At 34.8% G+C, this 21963-nt stretch overlaps 6 protein-coding genes and 1 long non-coding RNA gene across 9 annotated transcripts; 4 read left to right on the plus strand and 3 right to left on the minus strand.

The window, feature by feature from the left end:
* The first annotated feature begins 210 nt into the window (after window positions 1-210).
* LOC106134597 (protein FAM50 homolog) lies at window positions 211-3099 on the plus strand. The gene is made up of 6 exons (XM_060944810.1): window positions 211-818; window positions 939-1049; window positions 1426-1630; window positions 2279-2433; window positions 2558-2670; window positions 2941-3099. Exons 1-6 carry the CDS (start codon window positions 474-476, stop codon window positions 3038-3040), a joined length of 1029 nt encoding a protein of 342 aa, XP_060800793.1. The 5' UTR covers window positions 211-473; the 3' UTR covers window positions 3041-3099.
* Window positions 3100-3107: 8 nt separating this feature from the next.
* LOC106134598 (dehydrodolichyl diphosphate synthase complex subunit DHDDS) lies at window positions 3108-6108 on the minus strand. The gene is made up of 5 exons (XM_013334693.2): window positions 5793-6108; window positions 5336-5469; window positions 4930-5078; window positions 4237-4412; window positions 3108-3527 (listed from the first exon to the last, which is right to left on the minus strand). Exons 1-5 carry the CDS (start codon window positions 5979-5981, stop codon window positions 3324-3326), a joined length of 852 nt encoding a protein of 283 aa, XP_013190147.2. The 5' UTR covers window positions 5982-6108; the 3' UTR covers window positions 3108-3323.
* Window positions 6109-6406: 298 nt separating this feature from the next.
* Window positions 6407-7967, plus strand: LOC106134587 (RNA transcription, translation and transport factor protein). Its single transcript, XM_013334682.2, has 4 exons — window positions 6407-6548; window positions 6652-6876; window positions 6978-7064; window positions 7255-7967. The coding sequence occupies exons 1-4, from the start codon at window positions 6479-6481 to the stop codon at window positions 7551-7553; spliced, it is 681 nt and encodes a 226-aa protein (XP_013190136.2). The 5' UTR covers window positions 6407-6478; the 3' UTR covers window positions 7554-7967.
* A 554-nt stretch (window positions 7968-8521) lies between these two features.
* LOC106134588 (mitochondrial import inner membrane translocase subunit Tim8) lies at window positions 8522-9488 on the minus strand. The gene is made up of 2 exons (XM_013334683.2): window positions 9273-9488; window positions 8522-8936 (listed from the first exon to the last, which is right to left on the minus strand). The coding sequence occupies exons 1-2, from the start codon at window positions 9369-9371 to the stop codon at window positions 8763-8765; spliced, it is 273 nt and encodes a 90-aa protein (XP_013190137.1). The 5' UTR covers window positions 9372-9488; the 3' UTR covers window positions 8522-8762.
* Window positions 9489-9928: 440 nt separating this feature from the next.
* Window positions 9929-12339, minus strand: LOC106134556 (adenosine deaminase-like protein). Its single transcript, XM_013334641.2, has 7 exons — window positions 12108-12339; window positions 11862-12010; window positions 11557-11745; window positions 11242-11458; window positions 10976-11132; window positions 10244-10344; window positions 9929-10123 (listed from the first exon to the last, which is right to left on the minus strand). Exons 1-7 carry the CDS (start codon window positions 12144-12146, stop codon window positions 9929-9931), a joined length of 1047 nt encoding a protein of 348 aa, XP_013190095.2. The 5' UTR covers window positions 12147-12339.
* Window positions 12340-13311: 972 nt separating this feature from the next.
* LOC106134586 (N(4)-(Beta-N-acetylglucosaminyl)-L-asparaginase) lies at window positions 13312-16993 on the plus strand. 2 transcript variants are annotated; one of them, XM_060944811.1, is made up of 6 exons: window positions 13312-13797; window positions 14021-14174; window positions 14617-14845; window positions 15338-15540; window positions 16086-16190; window positions 16718-16993. In XM_060944811.1, exons 1-6 carry the CDS (start codon window positions 13689-13691, stop codon window positions 16941-16943), a joined length of 1026 nt encoding a protein of 341 aa, XP_060800794.1. In that variant the 5' UTR covers window positions 13312-13688; the 3' UTR covers window positions 16944-16993. The 2 variants fall into 2 exon arrangements, with proteins under 2 accessions (XP_060800794.1, XP_013190135.1); XM_013334681.2 differs by having other exon boundaries at window positions 13313-13797; window positions 16083-16190.
* Window positions 16994-17909: 916 nt separating this feature from the next.
* LOC106134564 (uncharacterized) lies at window positions 17910-20841 on the plus strand. 2 transcript variants are annotated; one of them, XR_009656926.1, is made up of 8 exons: window positions 17910-18025; window positions 18408-18858; window positions 19047-19162; window positions 19350-19465; window positions 19654-19769; window positions 19958-20073; window positions 20261-20376; window positions 20565-20841. It is a non-coding gene; the product is annotated as an uncharacterized LOC106134564 (long non-coding RNA). The 2 variants fall into 2 exon arrangements; XR_009656927.1 differs by lacking the exon at window positions 20261-20376.
* Window positions 20842-21963: the final 1122 nt, after the last annotated feature.

Raw genomic sequence — 21963 nt, forward strand, 5'->3', positions numbered from 1 at the left:
TCAAGTTTTTGCATTTATTTCAAAACGGATATTGCACTTTTGAGGCCATTATGCTTGAATTTTAAAAATTTTAACTTATTGCGTCGCATCCTACACACATATATTACAATCACAAGTAGGTATTTCACTCAGTCCTAACCCAGTACTCATTAAAAAAAGATATATGTCAAAGTCATTATAAGTATCCTTTATGTTCATTTCAGTTCAGTTTGTTGATTGAATTTGTGTTGATGTTACTTTTCTGGAAGATTGTAAAATATCATTTTAACTTTTTTAAAATACAATCAAAGAACTTCATTGTATCCATGTGTATTTTTCATCAGAATTTTTAATTATCCTAGCGTGTGTGTGTACTATTGTGTATATTATATATTATAAATATATAAACGTTGTGATTGGAACTTGATTCATCCTTGCAAATCTATATAAATTATCTATTGTTTGTAATTTTGTTATTAGTATTTCAAATAAAAATGGCACACTACAAGGGTGCTGCCTCAGAGGCAGGCAGAGCAATGCACCTTATGAAGAAGAGAGAAAAAGCACAACAAGAAATAGAACTGAGGAAGAAAAAGATTGAAGAAGATCTAAAGATAGACAACATAGAAAACAAGTTTGCTACACATTATGATGCTGTGGAGCAGCAGTTGAAGAGTTCTACTATAGGCCTGGTGACTCTTGATGAGATGAAAGCTAAACAAGAACACATAGTACGGGAAAGGGAAAAAAAGTTGGCACAAAAGAAAGCAGAAAAAGAGAAAGAGAGACAGAAAGAAATTGAAGCGAAACAAGCTCAGAAGAACAAACAGAAACGCCAGGTAGGTATTCAATAATTTAATCAGCATCATACAATATGTATATTTTATTAACTATGTTTCATTTATTGTTAGAAAATATGTTCTGCATCTCTATGCTTATCAACATTTAACTTGTTACAGATACAAGCATTATCATTTGATCCTGACGAAGATGCAGAAGATGATGATGATGATTCTGATAATGAAAAAGAAAAGCCAGAGGAAAAGTCTTGGAGGGACAAAGAGGAACCCGTAAGTATAAGAGAAAAATGGAGCTTGTTTATACTGGTCAGGTCGAAAAATGTCCTGTGAAGAGTGTAAAGTCAATCGAAAAAAAGGCTTATTTTAGATGGTGGCCTTGCAACCTACATACATACAGACATATAATCACATCTTCACCTCTTAGGGGGTAGACATAGCCAACAGGCTTTATGCTGGAATTTAGATTCAAATAGTTACAAGCTGCTAGCTCATTGCTTACAAGAGGAATTCCTAGTTTATAAGCCTATCCATGTCACCTTTTACACCAGCCATGGAGTGGTTCTATTCCAAAGTGCCAGAAACCACATGGCACAAGGGAAGGTATTGCTTAGAGATGGTAATAATGAAATATGGATTACATTTACAGACATTAAAAAAAGTAAGAAAGAATCCAGATGTGGACACGTCATTTCTACCGGATCGGGAACGTGAGGAAGCTGATCTGAAATTACGGGAACAACTGCGTTTGGAGTGGGTGATGACGCAGGCCAGTTTGAAGGATGAGCCTATCACAGTCACATTCAGTTACTGGGATGGTTCAGGTCATAGGAGGAATGTAACATTGAAGAAAGGTATGTAGTCTTCAATAGCAATTGAAATTGATAGACAAACATAGGGCTGGAAATATCTTAGGTTAAATATAAGTATTGCCCATTCAATGTGATAATTGATCACTTACGTGAGAAATGTCCTTTGGAATAAAGAAGCTTAACTCTCTTATGTTGACCATTTGTAATATTCTTAGGTAGTGTACAAGAGACCTTTGCCAAGAAATAACACTCAGATTATGTAGGTATTTAAAAAAATGGATTTATGTCAACTCCCGCCGCAACAACAATTATTGAGCTTTTTCATTAAATGCATTGTGGTTCTTGGCACAAATAGAAATAAAGAGTAGTACCACTCCATCTCCTATCCATCACCTCCATAGTAATGGATAGTCTTTTAAACTTGGGATTCTTCTCTGAAGTGATGGGCTAGCAACCTGTAACTATTTTAATCTCATACTATCATTAAGCCAAACGGAAGCTGAAAGTGGGCAATTAGTCTTTTTTAAAACTTGGCTCTTTCTACCCCGCATGGGATATATACATATATTATATCCCATAAACACATACATATGTGCATCCACTATTATATAATATTTCATAGCAAGTTTCTAAAATTATACTTGGACTTGCAGGTGTACTGTACCTATGCAAATCTATTTTTTGTTTCAGGAAATTCTATCTACCAGTTTCTTCAACGATGCCTGGACACACTGAGGCCGGAATTCAGTGAATTGAAGACAGTCTCAGCAGATCAGCTGATGTACGTCAAAGAAGATCTGATACTTCCCCACCACTACACTTTTTATGACTTCATTGTTACAAAGGTATTTATTCATCAAATATTTCCGACTTTAATCCTGTCCAATAAAAAATTCCAAAAATTATAAACTTTCTAATGAAGTTTTTTATAAGCAAGCAAAGGCTTTAAATAGCAATAATATATTTCAGGCTCGTGGCAAAAGTGGTCCTCTGTTTCAATTCGATGCATCAGATGACGTCAGATTGGTGAATGACGCGACACAAGAAAAGCAAGACTCGCACGCAGGAAAAGTGTTACTAAGGTGTCTTATCAATTTTTATTTAATGACTTTTTCTATTGAATGAAAGATACAAATATTTTTTATTAAAAATAGCGTGTTTCTGCATATTTCTACATTATCACATAACTGTTAAGGTGGTCCAACAATGTGAATGCCTCATTCAAGCTGCAAGATTTTCCAATAATAAATTAATTGAAATTTTGTGTAGTGCACAATAAGTCATTGTCCATTCCCAATATTAGGAACAATTTGTTTTTTGTTTATTTTTATTTTATCATATTTCTTTTTCAGATCTTGGTATGAACGGAATAAACATATCTTCCCTGCGTCAAGATGGGAGCCCTACGATCCCACCAAGACATATTCCAAATATACCATCAAAGGTAAATAAAATGTGACAATACAATCATGATTACTTTTATAAAGCAATCTTATGGCTATAAAATAATAGGCAATAATAGTAAATAAATAATTTATTAAATAAGAAACACCTTGTATTATTGCTATCAGATTTACCTTCTTTCAATAATAGGACACAATATAAGTTTAGCATACTCCCCTACGTACTTCATACAAGTTTGGAATGTGATTATCCATACCATAAAATCCCTATTTTTACACAACAAAATTAACTTATCCTACTTTCAGCTTCAACAAATTAATAACATAAAATGTCAGCAGTTTACGTATTTTTGTAACTCCTGAAGCCTTCGGCTTTCTAATTGTCTTAAAAACTGTTGTTTTCTGTCACTAGTAGTGTTTTCCCCTGCCTTTGGTAAAGCAGCATGCCTTTGAAAGTGTATAATGGCAGCTAACAAGTTCCATATTGTGAAATCAGGCCACAAAACATCAGTGAAATAAACAACTGAATTGGATACCTGAAAAAAAATTCTAGTGGGTAAAAAAAAAACAGAAACCAAATTTAAAAGTTTGCAAAGAGCAAATACATACATAAAATCACGCCTCTTTCTTGGAGGGGTAGGCAGAGATTTTTTAGATCTTTTTATTTGTTACAACCCAAGCATTCTTTTTTCGCTTCATACACATTCATGACTGTCTTCATGCAAGCTCGTTTGTTTCGGGTACTCTTGACTTGACCTTTTGCCAGAACGCCGCCGATATTTTTTTGTAAACTAAATTTATTCAAAATTATACTCAATTCTATCATTGAGCCAAATAGCTGAACATGGCCTACCACCAGTCTTTTCAAGACTGCTGGCTCTATCTGCCTCACACGGGACAGACCTCATTATATGTATGTATGTAATTACAGTCAAACCATTAAGGTGCCTGCCATAATAAACCACTGAGCTGCACCTCAAGAAGTATTCCTGAACAGTATTTATTTATTTTCTTGACACACCAACAGTATAAACATGTCACCAGTATAACCACCAAAGATTAAAATACAAGTTTTTAGCTTTAGTTAGTAGTTGTTAATTCAAACTAAAAGATATAAATAAGAAGAAAAATTTCATAACTCAATATCTCATATACTACCTCTATTCCAGCCTAAAACACTTGTTTTATCTTCATGGAAATATACTTCTTTGATATGAATGGCTCAAATTAAAAAGTCCTACTAACCTGCCATAGCATGAAATCGGACAGTCTCACTTCTCCGGAAGTTCTGACTAGTAAATCTGGCTCACTGAGTTCTAGCGTCTGTGAAACTAGTTCTTCATCAATATCTTCTGGGGCCAGTTCGTTATTTCTAACACCATCAACTATGTGTGATGCCGCCCGACTGATTTCATCTCTACCTGTATGTTTAAAAAAAAAGAGCACATCCATCACATTTAGAGCTTTACTTTAAAAATTTTGGCTTTTAGGCACTTGTGAGGCTTGCCGTGTGGTTCCCGGCACCAATACAAAAAGAATACGACCACTCCATCTCTTTGTAATGGATGTCGTAAAAGACGACTAAGGGATAGGCTTACAAACTTGGGATTCTTAGTTAGGCGATGGGCTAGCAACCTGTCACTATTTGAATTTCAATTCCATCATTAAGCAAAATAGCTGAACGTGGCCATTCAGTCTTTTCAAGCCTGTTGGCTCTGTCTACCCCGCAAGGGATATAGACGTGACCATATGTATGTATGTATGTGAGGCTTGCACATGTTACCAAAAAAATTCTTCCACATGCAATCTGGAGAAGCAAAGGAAATCTGATAGGATAAATAGTGGTTTTCAGTCTTCCAAAGTCTTTATGGTAACATTAATCAAAGAGTGGGCCTAATGAGAAATGGTTTGGTATTCTACACAGTAATAACACCTTACCAGTATATGCATAAGCTATATTCAACCTAAGCTTATTGTTGTCTTTGGTCGCTAACATGGCTTCGGAGACAAGGCTTCTCAAATCATCAGGCAGTAAAGACAGCCTACCAGCAACATGGACTCTCATTCCCCATTCATTCAATTGGTCCCTGCAAATAAAAAAATAATAATTTGAACTGGTAATTTTGTTAAGGCATGTGAGTAGACTATCCTGTATTTTTACATACTACACACACAAAAAATAAAATTTGGAAAATTTCAGTGTCCTAACAAAGAAACATACTTTCGCATTTATAATTATGCCAAAACAAAGTATTCCTTATTTTAAGTCACAAAGTTGTTACAGTAGAAAAATATTGAGAAAGCAGTACTTCAATAAAAAATGTGCAAAAGGCAAGCAACATACATTTCGTCCAAGAGTCTCTTGAATTTATCCCGGGCTAAATTCATAAGAGCAGAAACTTCTTCTTCCTTTCTCTTGAAGTTCTCTATACTGAATGCGTAAACTGTCACCTCTGGAACTCCAATGTCTAGACACCACTGGAAGTAAATATGGAATTTGATGATACTTTTATCAAGTTATGTTTAAGTCAGCCATACAGCCATTATGAGTATATTTTCCAGTGTTCACACTGAACAACACTGAACTTTGAACAATTTTAAAGATTTATTTCATCACACAGAAGGCTTTTGGTATATTTTGCAATTACATAGTGATACTTAAAAGTAAGTTATAGTTTATTATTTATTCAAGACTGTTGGCTCTGTTTACCTCGCAAGGGATATGGACGTGATATAACATCAAATCGCAGAATTGTATGTACTGCAAGTCGTTGGTAATAAAGCATGTATATAAAACTAACCTTTAAAGTCTCTGAAAGCTTATCAAATCCTTTGTAATGTCCCTCGGAACTATTTACGCTATGTTTCTTTGCATAGCGACGGTTACCGTCCATTATAAATGCTATATGTTGTGGTATACGACCTGTATTAACCACTTTTATGCAAAGGAGCTGGAAGAAAGAAACACAATTCTCCTTCACCCACGACATTTTCTAAAATTGTTTTAATAAGACTCCAGCCAATGTCTTGAAAGATTTTTATTTCGCTGCTGCTGTTATTTATAATATTTGCATTAATTTACTGAAGACACGATAACGATATAAACAGAATAGCTTAAGACATAACAGCAGCTGATAACTTTTATTCTGACTTGGCATTGGCATTGACACTTGACGATCACGATCTTTGACAAGACCTATGTATTTCCTTCTCTCTTGTTCGATTCGGTTTACCACAAAGCTAGAAAGCGAGATAAAAGCCATCTAGGCTAAGAGAGATAGCTTCCAGCGGACTTTCGGTGATATGAAAGCCCCCTAAGTATGTTTTGTTTGCCTGCTATGAAATTGCTCTCATTTGTCAATCTGACATTGACAGTCATTAATCTGCCTGTACGGGCATCCGCTCCGCTGCTCACTGCTGTTGCTTTGCTGTTTACTGCATTACACTTGCGGTATTTTTTTGGGATTGAGACTTAGTTTTACTAAAAATGAATACTATGTTCAAACTAAAGTTAACAGCCCTTGGACATCCGAACCCAGAAAGTTTCAATTGCGAAGGTAATGTAGCCAATATTTTTTTTTTCTTTAGATATAAATCAGTAATTTCCAAATTTTGTTTCAAAGCTTTTCGTATGTAATGCATTCTTTTTATTCTTGATAGATGAAAAGGAGTATAGAAGTGTAGTTCTCTGGTTGGAGGATCAAAAAATAAGGCATTATAAGATCGAAGAGCGAGAAGGGCTTAGAAATATTGACTCGGATAGTTGGAATGAGGCATATGATGTATATCAAAGAGATCTGGTGAGCCCTACTGTAGATGGGCAGCCAAATGAACAACTAAACTGGCTGCTCTCATATGCTGTTAGATTAGAATATGCAGACAATGGTGAGCAAAACATCTTGGTTAATATTAAACAACTATAGATCTTATTCTGTCTACATATTATTATAATCACACTAATTTTAATGATTAAAATTTTATTTCAGTGGAAAAATACAAGGATGCAAAGGTGGAAGAAACAAAGCAGGCAACTCCAAATGTGGTTTCATCAAATCCATTGGACAATCTTGATTGTAAGTAAAGACTTTTATCTACTAAATCTAAACATTTAAAACTGACTAATGATAGTGTCTTAAATAGAACTAGCTTTGAAATTGTTTTTTATGACTCCATTCCACATTTCATAAAAATCAGGTTTAGTTTTTCATTACTTCAATGGTATTACAAAGTTTATAAAGTATCTAACCTATTTAATTGTTCCAGTTTCAAGCCCAGCATTCAAAACAGGAGTGGACAGAGTTGCTACTCTTACTGGTGTAGGACCACATCCAGACCCTAAGTTTAGATTATCAGCAATTGCTAAAATTCTCAAGTCATCTCCGCATCCAGATCCACCTAAAACTGAGGGCAACATTGTCCAACAACCATCTGATGTATTGAAACTTCTATTCGTTCAAGACCTTCGGGAGTTGCAGACTAAAATTAATGAAGCTTTAGTGGCAGTTCAAACTGTCACAGCAGATCCACGCACTGACACTAAGCTTGGCAGAGTAGGCAGATAATTGTTTCTATGGGTTATTATTACAATATTGTTATCAAAGGGGGTCTTTATTTACAAACTTATGTCTGTCTTAACATTGCCATCTACGGAGTTAAAAAATATTTTAAAATTGCACTTCACCTGTATAAATTAATTGTTGAGAGATTTCAAGTCCTTTAGGTTAATATGGCTGGGTATAATAATGGCTGTTCCTTGATTGATGTGGCATGACAAGTTTCTCATCTCTTGATAGATGATTTGACCCTTATTGGTAACAATACTGTAATAAATCTGTGTAAATTCTAACATAAAAACCTCTATTGCAACTATTGGTTTAGGTTTTAATATGAATCAAAAAGCTGCATTAGTGTTTTTATTATATAAGTAACTGATATTTATTTTATAAATATAATTATTAAGTACCAAAATCTCTCTTTTAATTTTATTTTACTATTGAACTTTGTTTTTAGTAAAGCTGTACTACTAATTAACAAGAGGATGAAATATCCCATTAGTTACCCAGGGGAATTTTGGGAAATTCTCTTAGTGCCACACAAAGAACCTGAACATGAAATTTCAAGTGTTATGATTTTGCCTGTGCATTATCTCTGGGCTTCCCAGTCATTAGGCCACTCGAAGAGTCCTCAGGACCAAAAATCCTACTAATACTGTAAATGAGAAAGTTTGTAAAGATGTGTTTTTGTTACACTTTCACACAAAATCCACTGGACTGGTTTTGATGTGATTTTGTATACAAATGGAATATAACATGGAATTACATAACAAGTTCATACTTCTCATCTGGAAATTCCACAGAAGTGAAACCCCAGGAATGTCTACTAATTATATGTATATAATATTATGGATACATGAATATCTCTGAAGATTATTCATGTATCCACAGAATAATTTAATGATCCTTCATTGCACACATTTATTTCACCACATGATAAATAAAGTGTTATAAGGGATAAAAATATTTTAAAAAAATCTGTGGTAAAACATTTATTGAAATAATATGGAATATCACTTTTTAAATACAGTCATATATAGTTCTAAAACTACATAATGTATAATTTATACATAACTAAACAAAAATGCTCTTATAAGCTACCTACTGCTGCGTTAATTATGAATTATTTCCATTCAAATCATAGAACTTGCAATAGGTGAATGAAAGTAAATGAACTTAACCTCCGCTTTTAATCTTAAGAAATAGTTGCATAAAAAGTCAGTGCATGCCACCTCCTTTTTCAAGCATTTGAGCAAATCTGTTTGTGATGAGAAGAGAGACATCTATAAATCTTTCTACACAGTTAGTGATACAGGTCTCCGTGCGAGAATCAAGCTTAGCCCCTGGTTTATCCACACACTTGTCCCAACAGAAATCATTGAATTCATGGATCTGAAAAAGAAGTTTTATTTAGTCATACATTTGACTTATATTGCTTTTAATAAATCATCAATATCCTCTTGGCGTAAGTTGCGATTGCATCCTCATACCCTGTTTGGAATGGAGCTTTGGTTTGATATTTGACCATGATCTTGGAAGTCAGCATTTTACACGGAGGGACTCCCCTCTGTAACCTTGCTACAAAGCAATCATCAAATGGTGTTGTATCATAGTTACATATTACATACATGTTTTCCCTCACAGCTAGAGCTTTAGATTTTTAGATGGATACTGTGTTTATAAAATCATTACGAATGTAGTATTTAGATGATGTAAAACTTTTATTACTTGCGCATGAAATTGGGCTTTTTGCTTTTCGGCCATCAAAAAGTCTTGCAATTCTGAGTCTGAAGCTTTTGGACTTGAAAAATCTGATAAATCACTCATATTGTCGTTTAATTCACTATTTCTCACAATATTTTATCAATCTTCTACTGGTTTTAGGTTAGGTATTTCTGTTCTGCTGCTGTTCTTTTTTCGTTTCACTTGACTTTGACAGTTCACGAAATGTCGATTGCAAAATGTCACTGTTGATTTAAAGGCACCTTTAGACTAGTTACTAAACAAGGTTTAGTTAACATGGGTTTATTACTTTTAGTTGATTTAGTTACTAAGAATAAAATGTTTTGTAGACATTCTTGGCCCAAGACTCACCATTTATAAGTACTCATTTTCACAAATAATTGTTTGACGTTCAAACAGTTTACTTACTGAGTCGACCTATTTAATTTATTGAACATTATCATTATCATGAGATATTGAAGACAGTTTTAATAAAATATCATCATCTGCCTGGCGTCAGTCTTGGTTGATAGGGTTACTTAATCATATTTTTATATGAAGCAAATACAGTTTGACCTACCTACCGCAACCTTGCACAGGGACCTAATCTATATTACACTATCTCTTTTAGCAATCAGACTAAGCTTGAATAAAACAATGAATTATAAACATAAACCATGTTTATTAACAAATTCTAATACTTTAGATTTTACAGTGTCACGAGATTTTACGTCAAAAACATGCTGACATGCACCCACTGCTAAACGAGCTAGCTGCGTTTTATCCAATTGGAAAGTTTCCGCACATAACATGTATTCTTGAGAAAGTGATGTTGCAAAAACGCCTTTATCATCAGTCTGAAAAAAAGTACAAACTTTTTGGGTTTAGTTCATTAATTGAGACCTATAACTGTTGAGTGATGCCAAGTTAAAAAACTTTACTAAGTACATAAAATTGTAATGGAACCTTAAACTTACATTAATGATAATAGGTATACCAGCCTCATAAAATTCTTTAAAGTGATGCAAATCATACCCTGGTACACTTTTTGTATTAACATTACTAGTCAAGCAAAGTTCTGAAACAAATGTTTTGATAGTTAATAAAAAAAAAGTTGTATACACAAAATAAAAGTGGCATACATACAATAACATCTTTATCTCTTATGGAGTAGACAGAGCCTTCAATCTCGAAACGACTGGTAGGCCACATTATTCAGATTCAGAAACCACAGATTCAGCATTCTTATCGCTTAATGACAGAACATACATACATACATAAAATCACGCCTCTTTCCCGGAGGGGTAGGCAGAGACTACCTCTTTCCACTTGCCATGATCTCTGCATACTTCCTGAATACTTTCTCCATACTTTATGACAGAACAGATATATCACTACATAGTATAAAACAAAGTCGCTATTTTAGTCTGTTTGTCTGTATGCTTAAATCTTTAAAATTACGCAACGGATTTTGATGCGGTTTTTTGTAAAAGGTAGAGTGATTCAAGAGGAAGGTTTTTATGTATAATAACATTTATAATTTTGGACCCGTGCGAAGCCAGGGCGGGTCGCTAGTTTATTTAATATAATTCATATTTCCTCTTTGTAGCAATATGACAATGGTTTCTATTAAATTTTTTGGTTGATTTAATAAAAAGGATGAATGATATCTATGTAATGACACTGATTTTACAAGATAATAAGCTTACCAACTGGTATCAATGATCTACATAAAGCTTGCCATGTTTCTTCTGTGCCACCGGATTTGGGATGGATACATATACCATGACCCAGTCTATCTGGTTTGAAATTGATCATTTCTAGTATTTCTCCAGGATTACATATTTCACCACAGTGCAAGGCTATCTGGAAAAAAGATTCATATTGACTGTTATACACATAAATAAAACATACAGTTAAAGTCCAATTAAGTGTATCAGAATCAACAGTAAATTAAATGAAAAATGTTTTATACCTTTAATCCAGCATCTCTTGCTCTAGTTAATGCGGGTACAAAACTTTGAAAATCTCCAACTGTTGGGTTGCCACTAAGTTCTACTCCAACAACTAGCTCTGGATGCTTTTGGAAATACTCTATTGCTAGATCTGCTATTTCATCAGACTCCTTTTGTAACATATTTCTGTTTATTGAAATAATTAATCTTGATATAATATTAGATGCATCATGATTTCTAAAAATAAGAAAATAAATATACCACATTATTGAATACTTCAAAATATTTCGTTTATAATATTGCTCATGTTGTTGTTCACTGTAATACTTACATACCTTATACCTTCAAGGATTGCATCAATATACTGTCTCTTGTTCATATATGGAGTATCTCGGGGTGTGCTTCTCAATTCAATGTAACAACAACCATCGTCTTGGAACTCTTGCAGGGTAAGAATTGTGGCTATTTGCAATGCTTGCGGCGTAATTGTCAAAGCGTGTGCAATGCTAAATATTTGAAAACAACTGAAACCAAATAAAATGGAGGTTTATTTCATGGGTTATTTAATTGAGGTATATTAAATGCATTCTTAATTTAAATAAAATGGTAGAATGTTACAAAGTTTTCTTGAGATACATACTCTGCAAGATTTCTGGTATCACCTGCGCCCATAACAAATTCATCCATAAAGGTATTAGTTTCATCTTTAACACCAGAATCTGCATTTAGTCTTTTAAGTTGAAGCATAGTAGACTTGCTTAAAGAGCCATTTAAATGGGCGTGAAGCTCCTGTAAACAAAAGTTCAGTCAGATATGTTCATTATATAAGTAAGAGTCTCTCGAGTATCAGTCTGTAATAACATATAAGACCCGTCAAGTTACTTACAACTTTGGGCAGTTCTCGGCAGAAGTTGAAAAGTTCCATAATTCTTCTTTTCACATCAACGTGTCTACTAAGAGAATAGCTTATTGTAAAAGTAACATGAAAAATATTAAATTTTTAGTCGTCTTTTTTTATTTTTATTTCCGTATATTCCGTTTTCCCGTTTTGTTTGTTTTGATAAATTTATTGAGTGACATTTTCTGACATTGAATCTAGAGGTTTGTTTTTTTTTGGCGTGGGTCTAGAATAGAGTTCCCCAAACTTTTTTGTGTCATAAACCCCTAGGGGTCGATATAGACCACTTTGGGAATCACTGGTCTAGAACATTAAAATCTCTAGTGTAATCAAGTTTTCTATAACATTGTACAATATTTCCCCTAAAACCCAGATATATCTGTGACCCAGAACATGATAAATTATTTAAAATGGCCTTGTGGTGTCAACTCAGATGAATTATTACAGTCAACCTCGATAATCAACATTTGAACTAAACACCGCTAAACAGGAAATGTCGCTATTTTAATTATTTTTTTACACACTTACACACTAAAGCCCCTTCTTATTTCTATTATTCGTTTTTCAGCACGGGATATTGTGACTGTCTGAAAGTCTAACGAAACTGGCTGCTCTTACACAAGCCTGAAAAACGAAAGCTTACTCGGTCGCACGCAATATTTCGCCGTAGGCGGTTGTATGCCACCTGTACTTTCGAAGCCAAAAAAATTGTCGTAGCACCCGTACCACTTGCTGCAATGAGTTTGACTAATAATAATAGGATCAGAACCATAAGATTTATGGAACTACCTGTGAATAGAAGCTGATGACCTCGATTTCATCTTAAATTTATTCAATATTAAAAAGATAAGTTGTATTAGAAAACTGTTATCCCGTGCTATCTCATTTCTTAATTATGCTTATGCCGTGTGGTCTCAGCACACTAGAATAGGGCCACTCCATCTCTTTCGCACGAATGTCTTTAGAGGCGACTAATGGATAAGCAAATAGACTTGAGATTATTTCAGGCGATAGGCTAGGAATCTGTCAATATTTGAATCTCAATCATTAAGCCATACAGTACGTACAGCTGAACGAGCGCAGACCTAACGGTCTGTCTAATTCTTATTACACTATTCGTTTTATGACTGAGACAGTCTATAAATTGAATAGTCTAATAGAGGCATAAGCCATATTGACATTTCATTTGAAAAAAAAAGAAACAAACAAAACTGAGTTGAAAATTAAAGTTGCGTTTGTGTTATAAATAAAATTATGAATTTGAATGTTATTGGTTTCAGTGGTTTTTACTATACCCATGCATAGCTGGTAACTTCAATTATTGTAAAAACATAGTGAAATTTAAACATCTGCTTTCAAAACCCAGATTATGATTTTTACAGTATTTAAACTTCTACTGAGAATCGCTAATCAGTTCTGAGCCTTGAATTAAGTTTGAAGCAGCTCGATAACGGTTTACTTACCCACTATCTATTTTGATAAAGTACTTGAGTTTTGCCATGCTAGAACAATAAAAATAAATATATCTAGGTACCATCTTTTTGTTCACGCTTGTGGGCTAGGTACAAGATGAAGAAATTATATTTGTTTTTATTAATTTCTTTTAATTCATTAAATGCCAGTAGAAATATTCCTATAGTGATAACAACTTGGAGGTTCACCAATTCTACAGCTGCTGGTAATTTATTTTTACATATTGCTTACTTCCAGTAATTTTAACTGAAATAACAAAAAAACATATGATGATTGCATCTTGTTTATTTGTATTTTGAATTTTAGGAAAAAGATCACATTGTTATGAAAATTATAAATTGCTCCACCCTTGTTATGTACACTTAATACTTCTTTACAGTTTACATATTTTTGAAAAAAATTATACTATACTTATTTAACATTTTTAGCATGGGATGTGCTAAAACAAGGTGGGGTTTCATTGAATGCCGTTGAGAAAGGAGCCTCAGTATGTGAAGAAATGCAATGTGACCTTACAGTAGGCTATGGGGGTAGCCCAGATGAAAATGGTGAAACTACACTTGATGCAATGATTATGGATGGGTAAGCAGTATTAAATATTATTTATTTGCAAATCAATAAATATGTATGAATAGGTCTAATAACACAGATTGTGCTAACCACAATTTAAGTGCAAGACATATTATAGGTTTATTATAGGATAATAACTCAAAGATAAACTATTATATACAAGGATAAGGGTAAGGATGACTATCCAGGAAGCCAGTCAGAAAAACTGTATTTTATCTTACTTGGGCAGGGGTTCGAAACCAGGACCATGAGTTTTAGAGCAAATACACTACCACAGCCCTAAAAAATATCAAATCCTAAAATGGAACCCTTATACCATTTACTTGGGTCTGCATGTCCCAGAAAATTGCTTTGAATGTACTATTTTTAAAATTGCCAAAAGTAATTATTTACAACCTTTTCTTTTTATCTGTATGAATAAATTACTCATAAGTTTAAAAAAATTCTACTTCAGAAAAACCATGAATGTTGGTTCAGTTGGTGCACTGCGTAGGATAAAAAATGTGATATCTGTAGCCCGACATGTTCTAGAACACTCCAAGCACTCTATTCTAGTTGGAGAACTGGCAACACAGTTCGCATTACAAATGGGGTTTACAGAAGAGAGTTTGACCACACCAGTATCTAAACAAATGTGGATGAAATGGAGAAATGAACATAATTGTCAACCTAATTTCTGGATGGTAATTTTTGACTTTACTAGAAATAAAATAAAGGTTGTATTCCTTGTGTTATTATTTTAAGACAGTGATAACATACAAACATTCTTTCTTATCATGAAATTGTTTGCACCAACTATGTAGAAATAAGTAAATATATACAGTTACACAGATTGAGTCAGCCTCAAAGTAAGCTCAAAACTTGTTGCTAGATACTAACCCAACGATGCTATATTTCATAATAAATACTTATATAGATAAACATCCAAGACCCAAGCCAGTCAGAGAAAGAATGTTTCTCATAATGCCCTGGCCGGGATTCGCACCCGGGAGCCACGGTGTCACAAACAAGCGTACTGCCTCTGCGCCACAAAGGCAGTTAAAGAGGAAAGTCATGAGATATGTGATTGTCTGCCTATGTAAAATTGGCATCATGTCATTGTAGCACCAAATAAATGTACTCTACATGTTTGTTTCAATAGTAATTTTCAATAATAATGATAATTATTTTTTCAGAACGTGCAACCCGATCCAACAAAGTACTGTGGTCCATACAGCGAGTTTAAAACTAACAAACATAAAAATTATATGAGAAGAAGAAAGGAACATAGAATGATAGACGAGAATAATCATGATACAATTGGGATTGTGGCTATTGATCAGACTGGCAACATAGCTGCAGGCACTTCAACCAATGGGGCAAAGTTCAAAATGCCAGGGTATATTTTTTAATTGCAACAATATTACTTTAAAACTGACCCTGATTTCATACTGGTATGGCCTAGAGTGGTCAACTTATGTGAGGAGTGTAAGGGTCACACCAAATGAAAATTAAATAAATCTCCAGTTATGGGCTAAACTGATTGGTTTTTCCTTGCTTTTGCCCATATCTTCATTTTCCATGACGTGATTATGTGTATGTAGGTATGACGTGACATGACACCCTTGCGGTGAAGACAGAGCCAACAGTAGAATAATAGGCGATGTTATGGTGTAGGTATGGCTTAATGATCACAACATCAGTAGATTTAATAAAAAGTTAAAAACCGCGCGCTTGACCGTTGGAACGCTGGGAAACGAGTAATTTGTTACAATGTACGCGCTTTGAATTGGGTTACAATGAAAGGGTGGCCGGCGCTGATCAAACGCGTGACTCTGAAACTAGCCTCAGTTGTGTTGACGTCATTAGTAAAAGTATACTTAGTATCATATTTTGACATTCTGTTTCTATCATCTGATGATGGAGTCCGTATGTTTTCAGAAGAATTGGAGATTCTCCTATCCCGGGCGCCGGGGCATACGCTGATAATAACGTGGGTGGCGCCGCTGCTACTGGTGATGGAGACGTGATGCTGCGATTCTTACCTAGGTGGATATACTTTCGTGTCGTATGGTTCCCGGCACTTAAGAATATGACCACTCCCTTTCTTTCCCATGGATGTCGTAAAAGACGACTAAGAAATAGTTAATAAACTTGGTATTATTCTTTTATATTTAGGCCAGCACTATTTGAATCTCAATACCATCATTTACCTAAGTGGTTTTCAGTCTTTGCAAGACTGATAGCTCTGCCTACCCCGTAAGGGATAAAGATGTAAATATGTATGTATGTCTTATATACTTTTTAAATTAGTTACTTAAATAGGTCGAGAGTCCTCTTAACGGCCGAAATTGCATGCAGAGAGTTATGCATGTAGATGAAACGAAAGAAGTATGCAGTATCCTAATAGTTATGTGGTTCCCAATTGCTAAAGGTGTTTTTTTCGCCTATGGACTTTCTGGCGGTCGACGTGATGTAGTTAGAGGTGGACATAGAATATATACCTTCAGATAAACACAAATCAAAATAACAGTTTTACATACACAAATTTGTTTAATGAATTGCACATTTTTTAGTTTTCTAGCTGTAGAGGAAATGCGTCGTGGTTCGTCACCCCGCGACGCAGCACTTACCGCTATCAAAAGGATAGCTGAACACTATCCTTCATTCATGGGCGCTGTCATAGCCGTCTCGAAAAATGGGGACTACGCCGCTGCCTGTAACGGAATACCAGAATTTCCTTTTGTTGTTCAAGATGGATCGCATGAGACATATAAAGTGAACGTTATTGATTGTTTATAATTTGTTACTGTTTAAATATTTAAATATGTACTTATAAATTATTAATCGTAGACGGTTTTTTTTTTATTTAAAAAGGGTTCGAATCTATCCCGGCCGTATACCAATGACTATTTCGAAGTTATGAACATTAGTTTGAATACTAACTGATGCTCTTACCGCGAGGGAAACATCGTGAGGAAACCTGTACAATAAGGCAACTGGCTGGAGGGTAGCAATTAGCTTTTGCACGCGACATCTTACGCGTGGTTTTTTTTCGCAATATAATCTAAAACTGGATATGCTATGTTCTTCATTAGGGTCAACTCTATCACTGTACCAAATTACGTGACACCTATATCAAGAAGATTAATTTAGTAGATAATCCATGAACGAACATGTAACAAATAAAATCACTGACGCCCTTTGACACGTTTAACGCAAATCCTACCTAAACAGTCTTCTTTTTTTCTTGGATGAAAGGTACCTATAAGATACATCAGTTCTTCTCATCACTCCTAGAGGCATAGGCGTGTTTTGGATAATTCCCGAAATAATTTAGGCCAGCGAATTCGTACGTACAATGGCCGGTATTTTCGCTTCCGTGGGAATTTCGGGAAAAAGAAACAAACATGCCAAAATAAAATATTTTAAATAAATTGTATTTCCCGCGGTTTTGTTCGGCCGGAACATTGTCATCCATAGACAGTCCCGCGGGCACATGCATTTCTTTTTTAGGGCCGAGGAGAAGTTTTATCACAATATTTTTTATCTATAAAAAGTCTTCTTTTAAAAATCACCTGTAAAAATTAAAATTTTTTTCATTGGAGGTACATATCCATACAGAAATAAAAAGATTCAAAAATAGATCTTCTCTTTATTAATAATAGTGAGCATCCACGTTCGCCATATATGTTCATTTCATACGTGGCACATCCCTATGACAGAATCGCCAACAAAAGAAACATTTTAATCGACATTTTTGTTGTAATTCTTTGTCATTGTAATCTTTTACTTCATTCCATATTTCACTTCATTCATTCGCCTAATATTCGGTTCAGCTTCGGTCATTTTGTGTTTGACTTTCGTCGTCGCAACTGTTCAACGTGAGTAATTTGATAATTTTTACTTAACGTAATAATCCATTAACGTTTAAGCAAAGAAAAAAATACAAATTAAATCTATTGCTCTAAATTTTTTAAAATAATTTTTATAATCCATCTTTACTTCAAGTTTGTTGGAGTTTCTCCCGTTTGGTAACCTATGTCCACGTGGTACTATTTCAATTCAAATGATGAGACTTAATTAAATTCATTTGTGGTATCCTCCATAGTATGTATGTATACAATGATGGCCTTAATGCGTCTGATATTTAATTGTTTAGTTCTACATTAAATATGTAAGTTGCGTTAACTAATATGTTTCCCTCTTGAAATATTTATGTTTCCCTCTTGAAATATTTATGTTTCCCTCTTGAAATATTTTCAGAATGGCAGACGGTGCTTCAACCATTGCTGTTTTTGCGGTGGTTATGGTTCGTCTGGGGGCGATACAGGCCATGGTGCCTCAACGTGGCCGTGGACGCGGTCATGAACGAGGCCGTGGTCGCGGGAAGGCAGATCAGAAAGATTGTGATCTAGATATCTGACAAAACCGCCCGGCTCTAAAAGTCAAAAACGATAAACTCGAGAGCATTAACTTGTTTTCTCTGCCCGTCAAAGAGTTTGAATGACGAGGTTTTGAAGTTCGGGCCTGTACAGAAATAGACGCCTTTGTAGCTATTGGTGACAACAATGGTCACATTGGATTCAGTTACAGTGCAGAAAATAAGTTTTTTCTATCCGTGGAGCTATTATTCCGGCGGCTAAACCGTCCGTATTGCGTATGCGCAGATGCTACCAAGTAACAAGATTGGCAAGCCCCATACAGTACCTGCAAGGTGAGATTACTGATTTTATTTATGTTTTATTTCTAGCCTACCTAATTCATGATGAAAACTGATAACATTTCATTTGTGGTATCTTGAGGTAAATCCAGTGATACTCTTAACACGTCTGATTTTACAAACCTTACATATTCATAAATATTAGGAGGCCCAATGTTCATTAATTACTTTTCGAATTTCAGGTTACTGGCAAGTGCGGTTCTGTCACCGTGATGCTTAATCATGCACGAGTCCGTATTGCGTATGCGCAGATGCTACCAAGTAACAAGATTGGCAAGCCCCATACAGTACCTGCAAGGTGAGATACTGATTTTATTTATGTTTTATTTCTAGCCTACCTAATTCATGATGAAAACTGATAACATTTCATTTGTGGTATCTTGAGGTAAATCCAGTGATACTCTTAACACGTCTGATTTTACAAACCTTACATATTCATAAATATTAGGAGGCCCAATGTTCATTAATTACTTTTCGAATTTCAGGTTACTGGCAAGTGCGGTTCTGTCACCGTGATGCTTAATCATGCACGAGTCCGTATTGCGTATGCGCAGATGCTACCAAGTAACAAGATTGGCAAGCCCCATACAGTACCTGCAAGGTGAGATTACTGATTTTATTTATGTTTTATTTCTAGCCTACCTAATTCATGATGAAAACTGATAACATTTCATTTGTGGTATCTTGAGGTAAATCCAGTGATACTCTTAACACGTCTGATTTTACAAACCTTACATATTCATAAATATTAGGAGGCCCAATGTTCATTAATTACTTTTCGAATTTCAGGTTACTGGCAAGTGCGGTTCTGTCACCGTGATGCTTAATCAGGCACAAGTCCGTATTGCGTATGCGCAGATGCTACCAAGTAACAAGATTGGCAAGCCCCATACAGTACCTGCAAGGTGAGATTACTGATTTTATTTATGTTTTATTTCTAGCCTACCTAATTCATGATGAAAACTGATAACATTTCATTTGTGGTATCTTGAGGTAAATCCAGTGATACTCTTAACACGTCTGATTTTACAAACCTTACATATTCATAAATATTAGGAGGCCCAATGTTCATTAATTACTTTTCGAATTTCAGGTTACTGGCAAGTGCGGTTCTGTCACCGTGATGCTTAATCATGCACGAGTCCGTATTGCGTATGCGCAGATGCTACCAAGTAACAAGATTGGCAAGCCCCATACAGTACCTGCAAGGTGAGATACTGATTTTATTTATGTTTTATTTCTAGCCTACCTAATTCATGATGAAAACTGATAACATTTCATTTGTGGTATCTTGAGGTAAATCCAGTGATACTCTTAACACGTCTGATTTTACAAACCTTACATATTCATAAATATTAGGAGGCCCAATGTTCATTAATTACTTTTCGAATTTCAGGTTACTGGCAAGTGCGGTTCTGTCACCGTGATGCTTAATCATGCACGAGTCCGTATTGTGTATGCGCAGATGCTACCAAGTAACAAGATTGGCAAGCCCCATACAGTACCTGCAAGGTGAGATACTGATTTTATTTATGTTTTATTTCTAGCCTTACCTAATTCATGATGAAAACTGATAACATTTCATTTGTGGTATCTTGAGGTAAATCCAGTGATACTCTTTACACGTCTGATTTTACAAACCTTACATATTCATAAATATTAGGAGGCCCAATTTTCATTAATTACTTTTCGAATTTCAGGTTACTGCAAGTGCGGTTCTGTCACCGTGATGCTTAATCATGCATGATTCTACATGATTAGCAGCATTAGCTAGCAGATAGCTAGTGTCCAGAATTGCTACACATCTACCCGTGGTTCCACTGGCATGCTCGGCAACTCCGCCAATGCTATTGCCAAGATGTGCCTGCCTAACTGCGGACCTGTGGCTTGATATCCCTTTGACATAGAGTAGGGGGACTTACTCTGAGTTCAAGGTTTAAGTCTTTCTGAATAACTGAAATAAAACAATTCTATTTAGTTTTTGTTTTTCTTTTTTCGTTTCTATTCATACCATGGTCTCAATTTAATAAATTAAGCGAAGGTAAATCTACCTAAAAAAAAAGATTCAAGCTGACAATAACCTGGTAAGTTTCTAAGAAGTTTTATCATTTGTGTTACATATAAATTTCATTGTTTTCGAGTCCCATTACTTTTTCACCCTAGCGTTAATTCCGATGTTACCCAAACCTTAGAAAAAGTCAGCATTTTTTTACATATAAGTCAGCGTTTTTTCACATAAAGCGACTCCAATCTGAATAAAGAAAAGCATTTAACCTTTTAACCGCGCGAGTCGCATATATGCGACAAATATTGCCGTGCCCCTACCGCCCGTGTCGTATTTCTGCGACAGAGAATATCCATGATTTTTTCGTTCTATTATCGTTCTATTAACTTCGTGGTATAACTAAAACTATTATTGAATAGAGCTATTTATTACAACAATTACTTAAAATTATGTTTCATAGCTCTAAGCATTGAAAAAACTTAAACAAAAATAAGTAATTGGCAGCTCGGACTTTTCTTCGGTGTCTATCGCGCGTGTCGCATAAATATGACCATAGGGATGGGATACAATGCAATGCGCATTTTAAAAACAAAATAACAAACAGTTAAATAATCAGGTATAATGCATCATTCAGCATGAAATAAACAGTGTCATACGAAATAAAGTTAAATTTAACATATTGTCTTGTGTTACTATTTTTTTCCCTTATTATTCATAAGAAAAGTATCCCTCAGAATCTTTGTATAACGCCAACATTTGACGTTAGTTCCCATCCCTAGACGGCTATGCTTGCAACACATTTCTCTAGTTAGTCCAGCGCGGCTGTCACAAAGAATTAGTCAAAATAAGTTAGATTTCGGAAATTTTACTAATTTTCACTTAGAGATAAGCTTTCACCTTAAAGATGAATGATTGTGATACAAGAAGGCTGATTTTAAATAAAAACATAAAAAACTTTTTGACTTTTTTTTATCGATACAACGATTACTCCTCCTTATTTATTGTAGGTATTATTTTATCAATTTGTAGCGGCGCGCTAGGGGCACGACAATTGATATTTAGCCAAGCGCTTAAAAGGTTAATAATAGCGCGGA

The sequence above is a fragment of the Amyelois transitella genome, chromosome 6 (genome assembly GCF_032362555.1).
Source record: "Amyelois transitella isolate CPQ chromosome 6, ilAmyTran1.1, whole genome shotgun sequence".
NCBI lineage: Eukaryota > Metazoa > Arthropoda > Insecta > Lepidoptera > Pyralidae > Amyelois > Amyelois transitella.

What these genes read in the sequence shown, in the direction of transcription:
- LOC106134598 (XM_013334693.2), bottom strand. Translation starts at nt 5,981, where the DNA reads ATGTCGTGGGTGAAGGAGAATTGTGTTTCTTTCTTCCAGCTCCTTTGC. An exon ending in AAGAGACTCTTGGACGAAAT is followed by an intron (nt 5,079 to 5,335) that starts GTATGTTGCTTG and finishes TTTTATTTGCAG; the next exon opens with GGACCAATTGAATGAATGGG. An exon ending in TATAGCTTATGCATATACTG is followed by an intron (nt 4,413 to 4,929) that starts GTAAGGTGTTAT and finishes TTAAACATACAG; the next exon opens with GTAGAGATGAAATCAGTCGG.
- LOC106134587 (XM_013334682.2), top strand. Translation starts at nt 6,479, where the DNA reads ATGAATACTATGTTCAAACTAAAGTTAACAGCCCTTGGACATCCGAAC. An exon ending in AGAAAGTTTCAATTGCGAAG is followed by an intron (nt 6,549 to 6,651) that starts GTAATGTAGCCA and finishes TATTCTTGATAG; the next exon opens with ATGAAAAGGAGTATAGAAGT. An exon ending in TCCATTGGACAATCTTGATT is followed by an intron (nt 7,065 to 7,254) that starts GTAAGTAAAGAC and finishes TAATTGTTCCAG; the next exon opens with TTTCAAGCCCAGCATTCAAA.
- LOC106134588 (XM_013334683.2), bottom strand. Translation starts at nt 9,371, where the DNA reads ATGAGTGATTTATCAGATTTTTCAAGTCCAAAAGCTTCAGACTCAGAA. An exon ending in AAGCCCAATTTCATGCGCAA is followed by an intron (nt 8,937 to 9,272) that starts GTAATAAAAGTT and finishes CTTCTTTTTCAG; the next exon opens with ATCCATGAATTCAATGATTT.
- LOC106134556 (XM_013334641.2), bottom strand. Translation starts at nt 12,146, where the DNA reads ATGGAACTTTTCAACTTCTGCCGAGAACTGCCCAAAGTT. An exon ending in GCCGAGAACTGCCCAAAGTT is followed by an intron (nt 12,011 to 12,107) that starts GTAAGTAACTTG and finishes TTTTGTTTACAG; the next exon opens with GAGCTTCACGCCCATTTAAA. An exon ending in GTATACCTATTATCATTAAT is followed by an intron (nt 10,124 to 10,243) that starts GTAAGTTTAAGG and finishes ACTTTTTTTCAG; the next exon opens with ACTGATGATAAAGGCGTTTT.
- LOC106134586 (XM_013334681.2), top strand. Translation starts at nt 13,689, where the DNA reads ATGAAGAAATTATATTTGTTTTTATTAATTTCTTTTAATTCATTAAAT. An exon ending in GATGCAATGATTATGGATGG is followed by an intron (nt 14,175 to 14,616) that starts GTAAGCAGTATT and finishes ATTCTACTTCAG; the next exon opens with AAAAACCATGAATGTTGGTT. An exon ending in GCAAAGTTCAAAATGCCAGG is followed by an intron (nt 15,541 to 16,082) that starts GTATATTTTTTA and finishes GTATGTTTTCAG; the next exon opens with AAGAATTGGAGATTCTCCTA.
- LOC106134597 (XM_060944810.1), top strand. Translation starts at nt 474, where the DNA reads ATGGCACACTACAAGGGTGCTGCCTCAGAGGCAGGCAGAGCAATGCAC. An exon ending in GGAGGGACAAAGAGGAACCC is followed by an intron (nt 1,050 to 1,425) that starts GTAAGTATAAGA and finishes TTACATTTACAG; the next exon opens with ACATTAAAAAAAGTAAGAAA. An exon ending in GAATGTAACATTGAAGAAAG is followed by an intron (nt 1,631 to 2,278) that starts GTATGTAGTCTT and finishes TTTTTGTTTCAG; the next exon opens with GAAATTCTATCTACCAGTTT.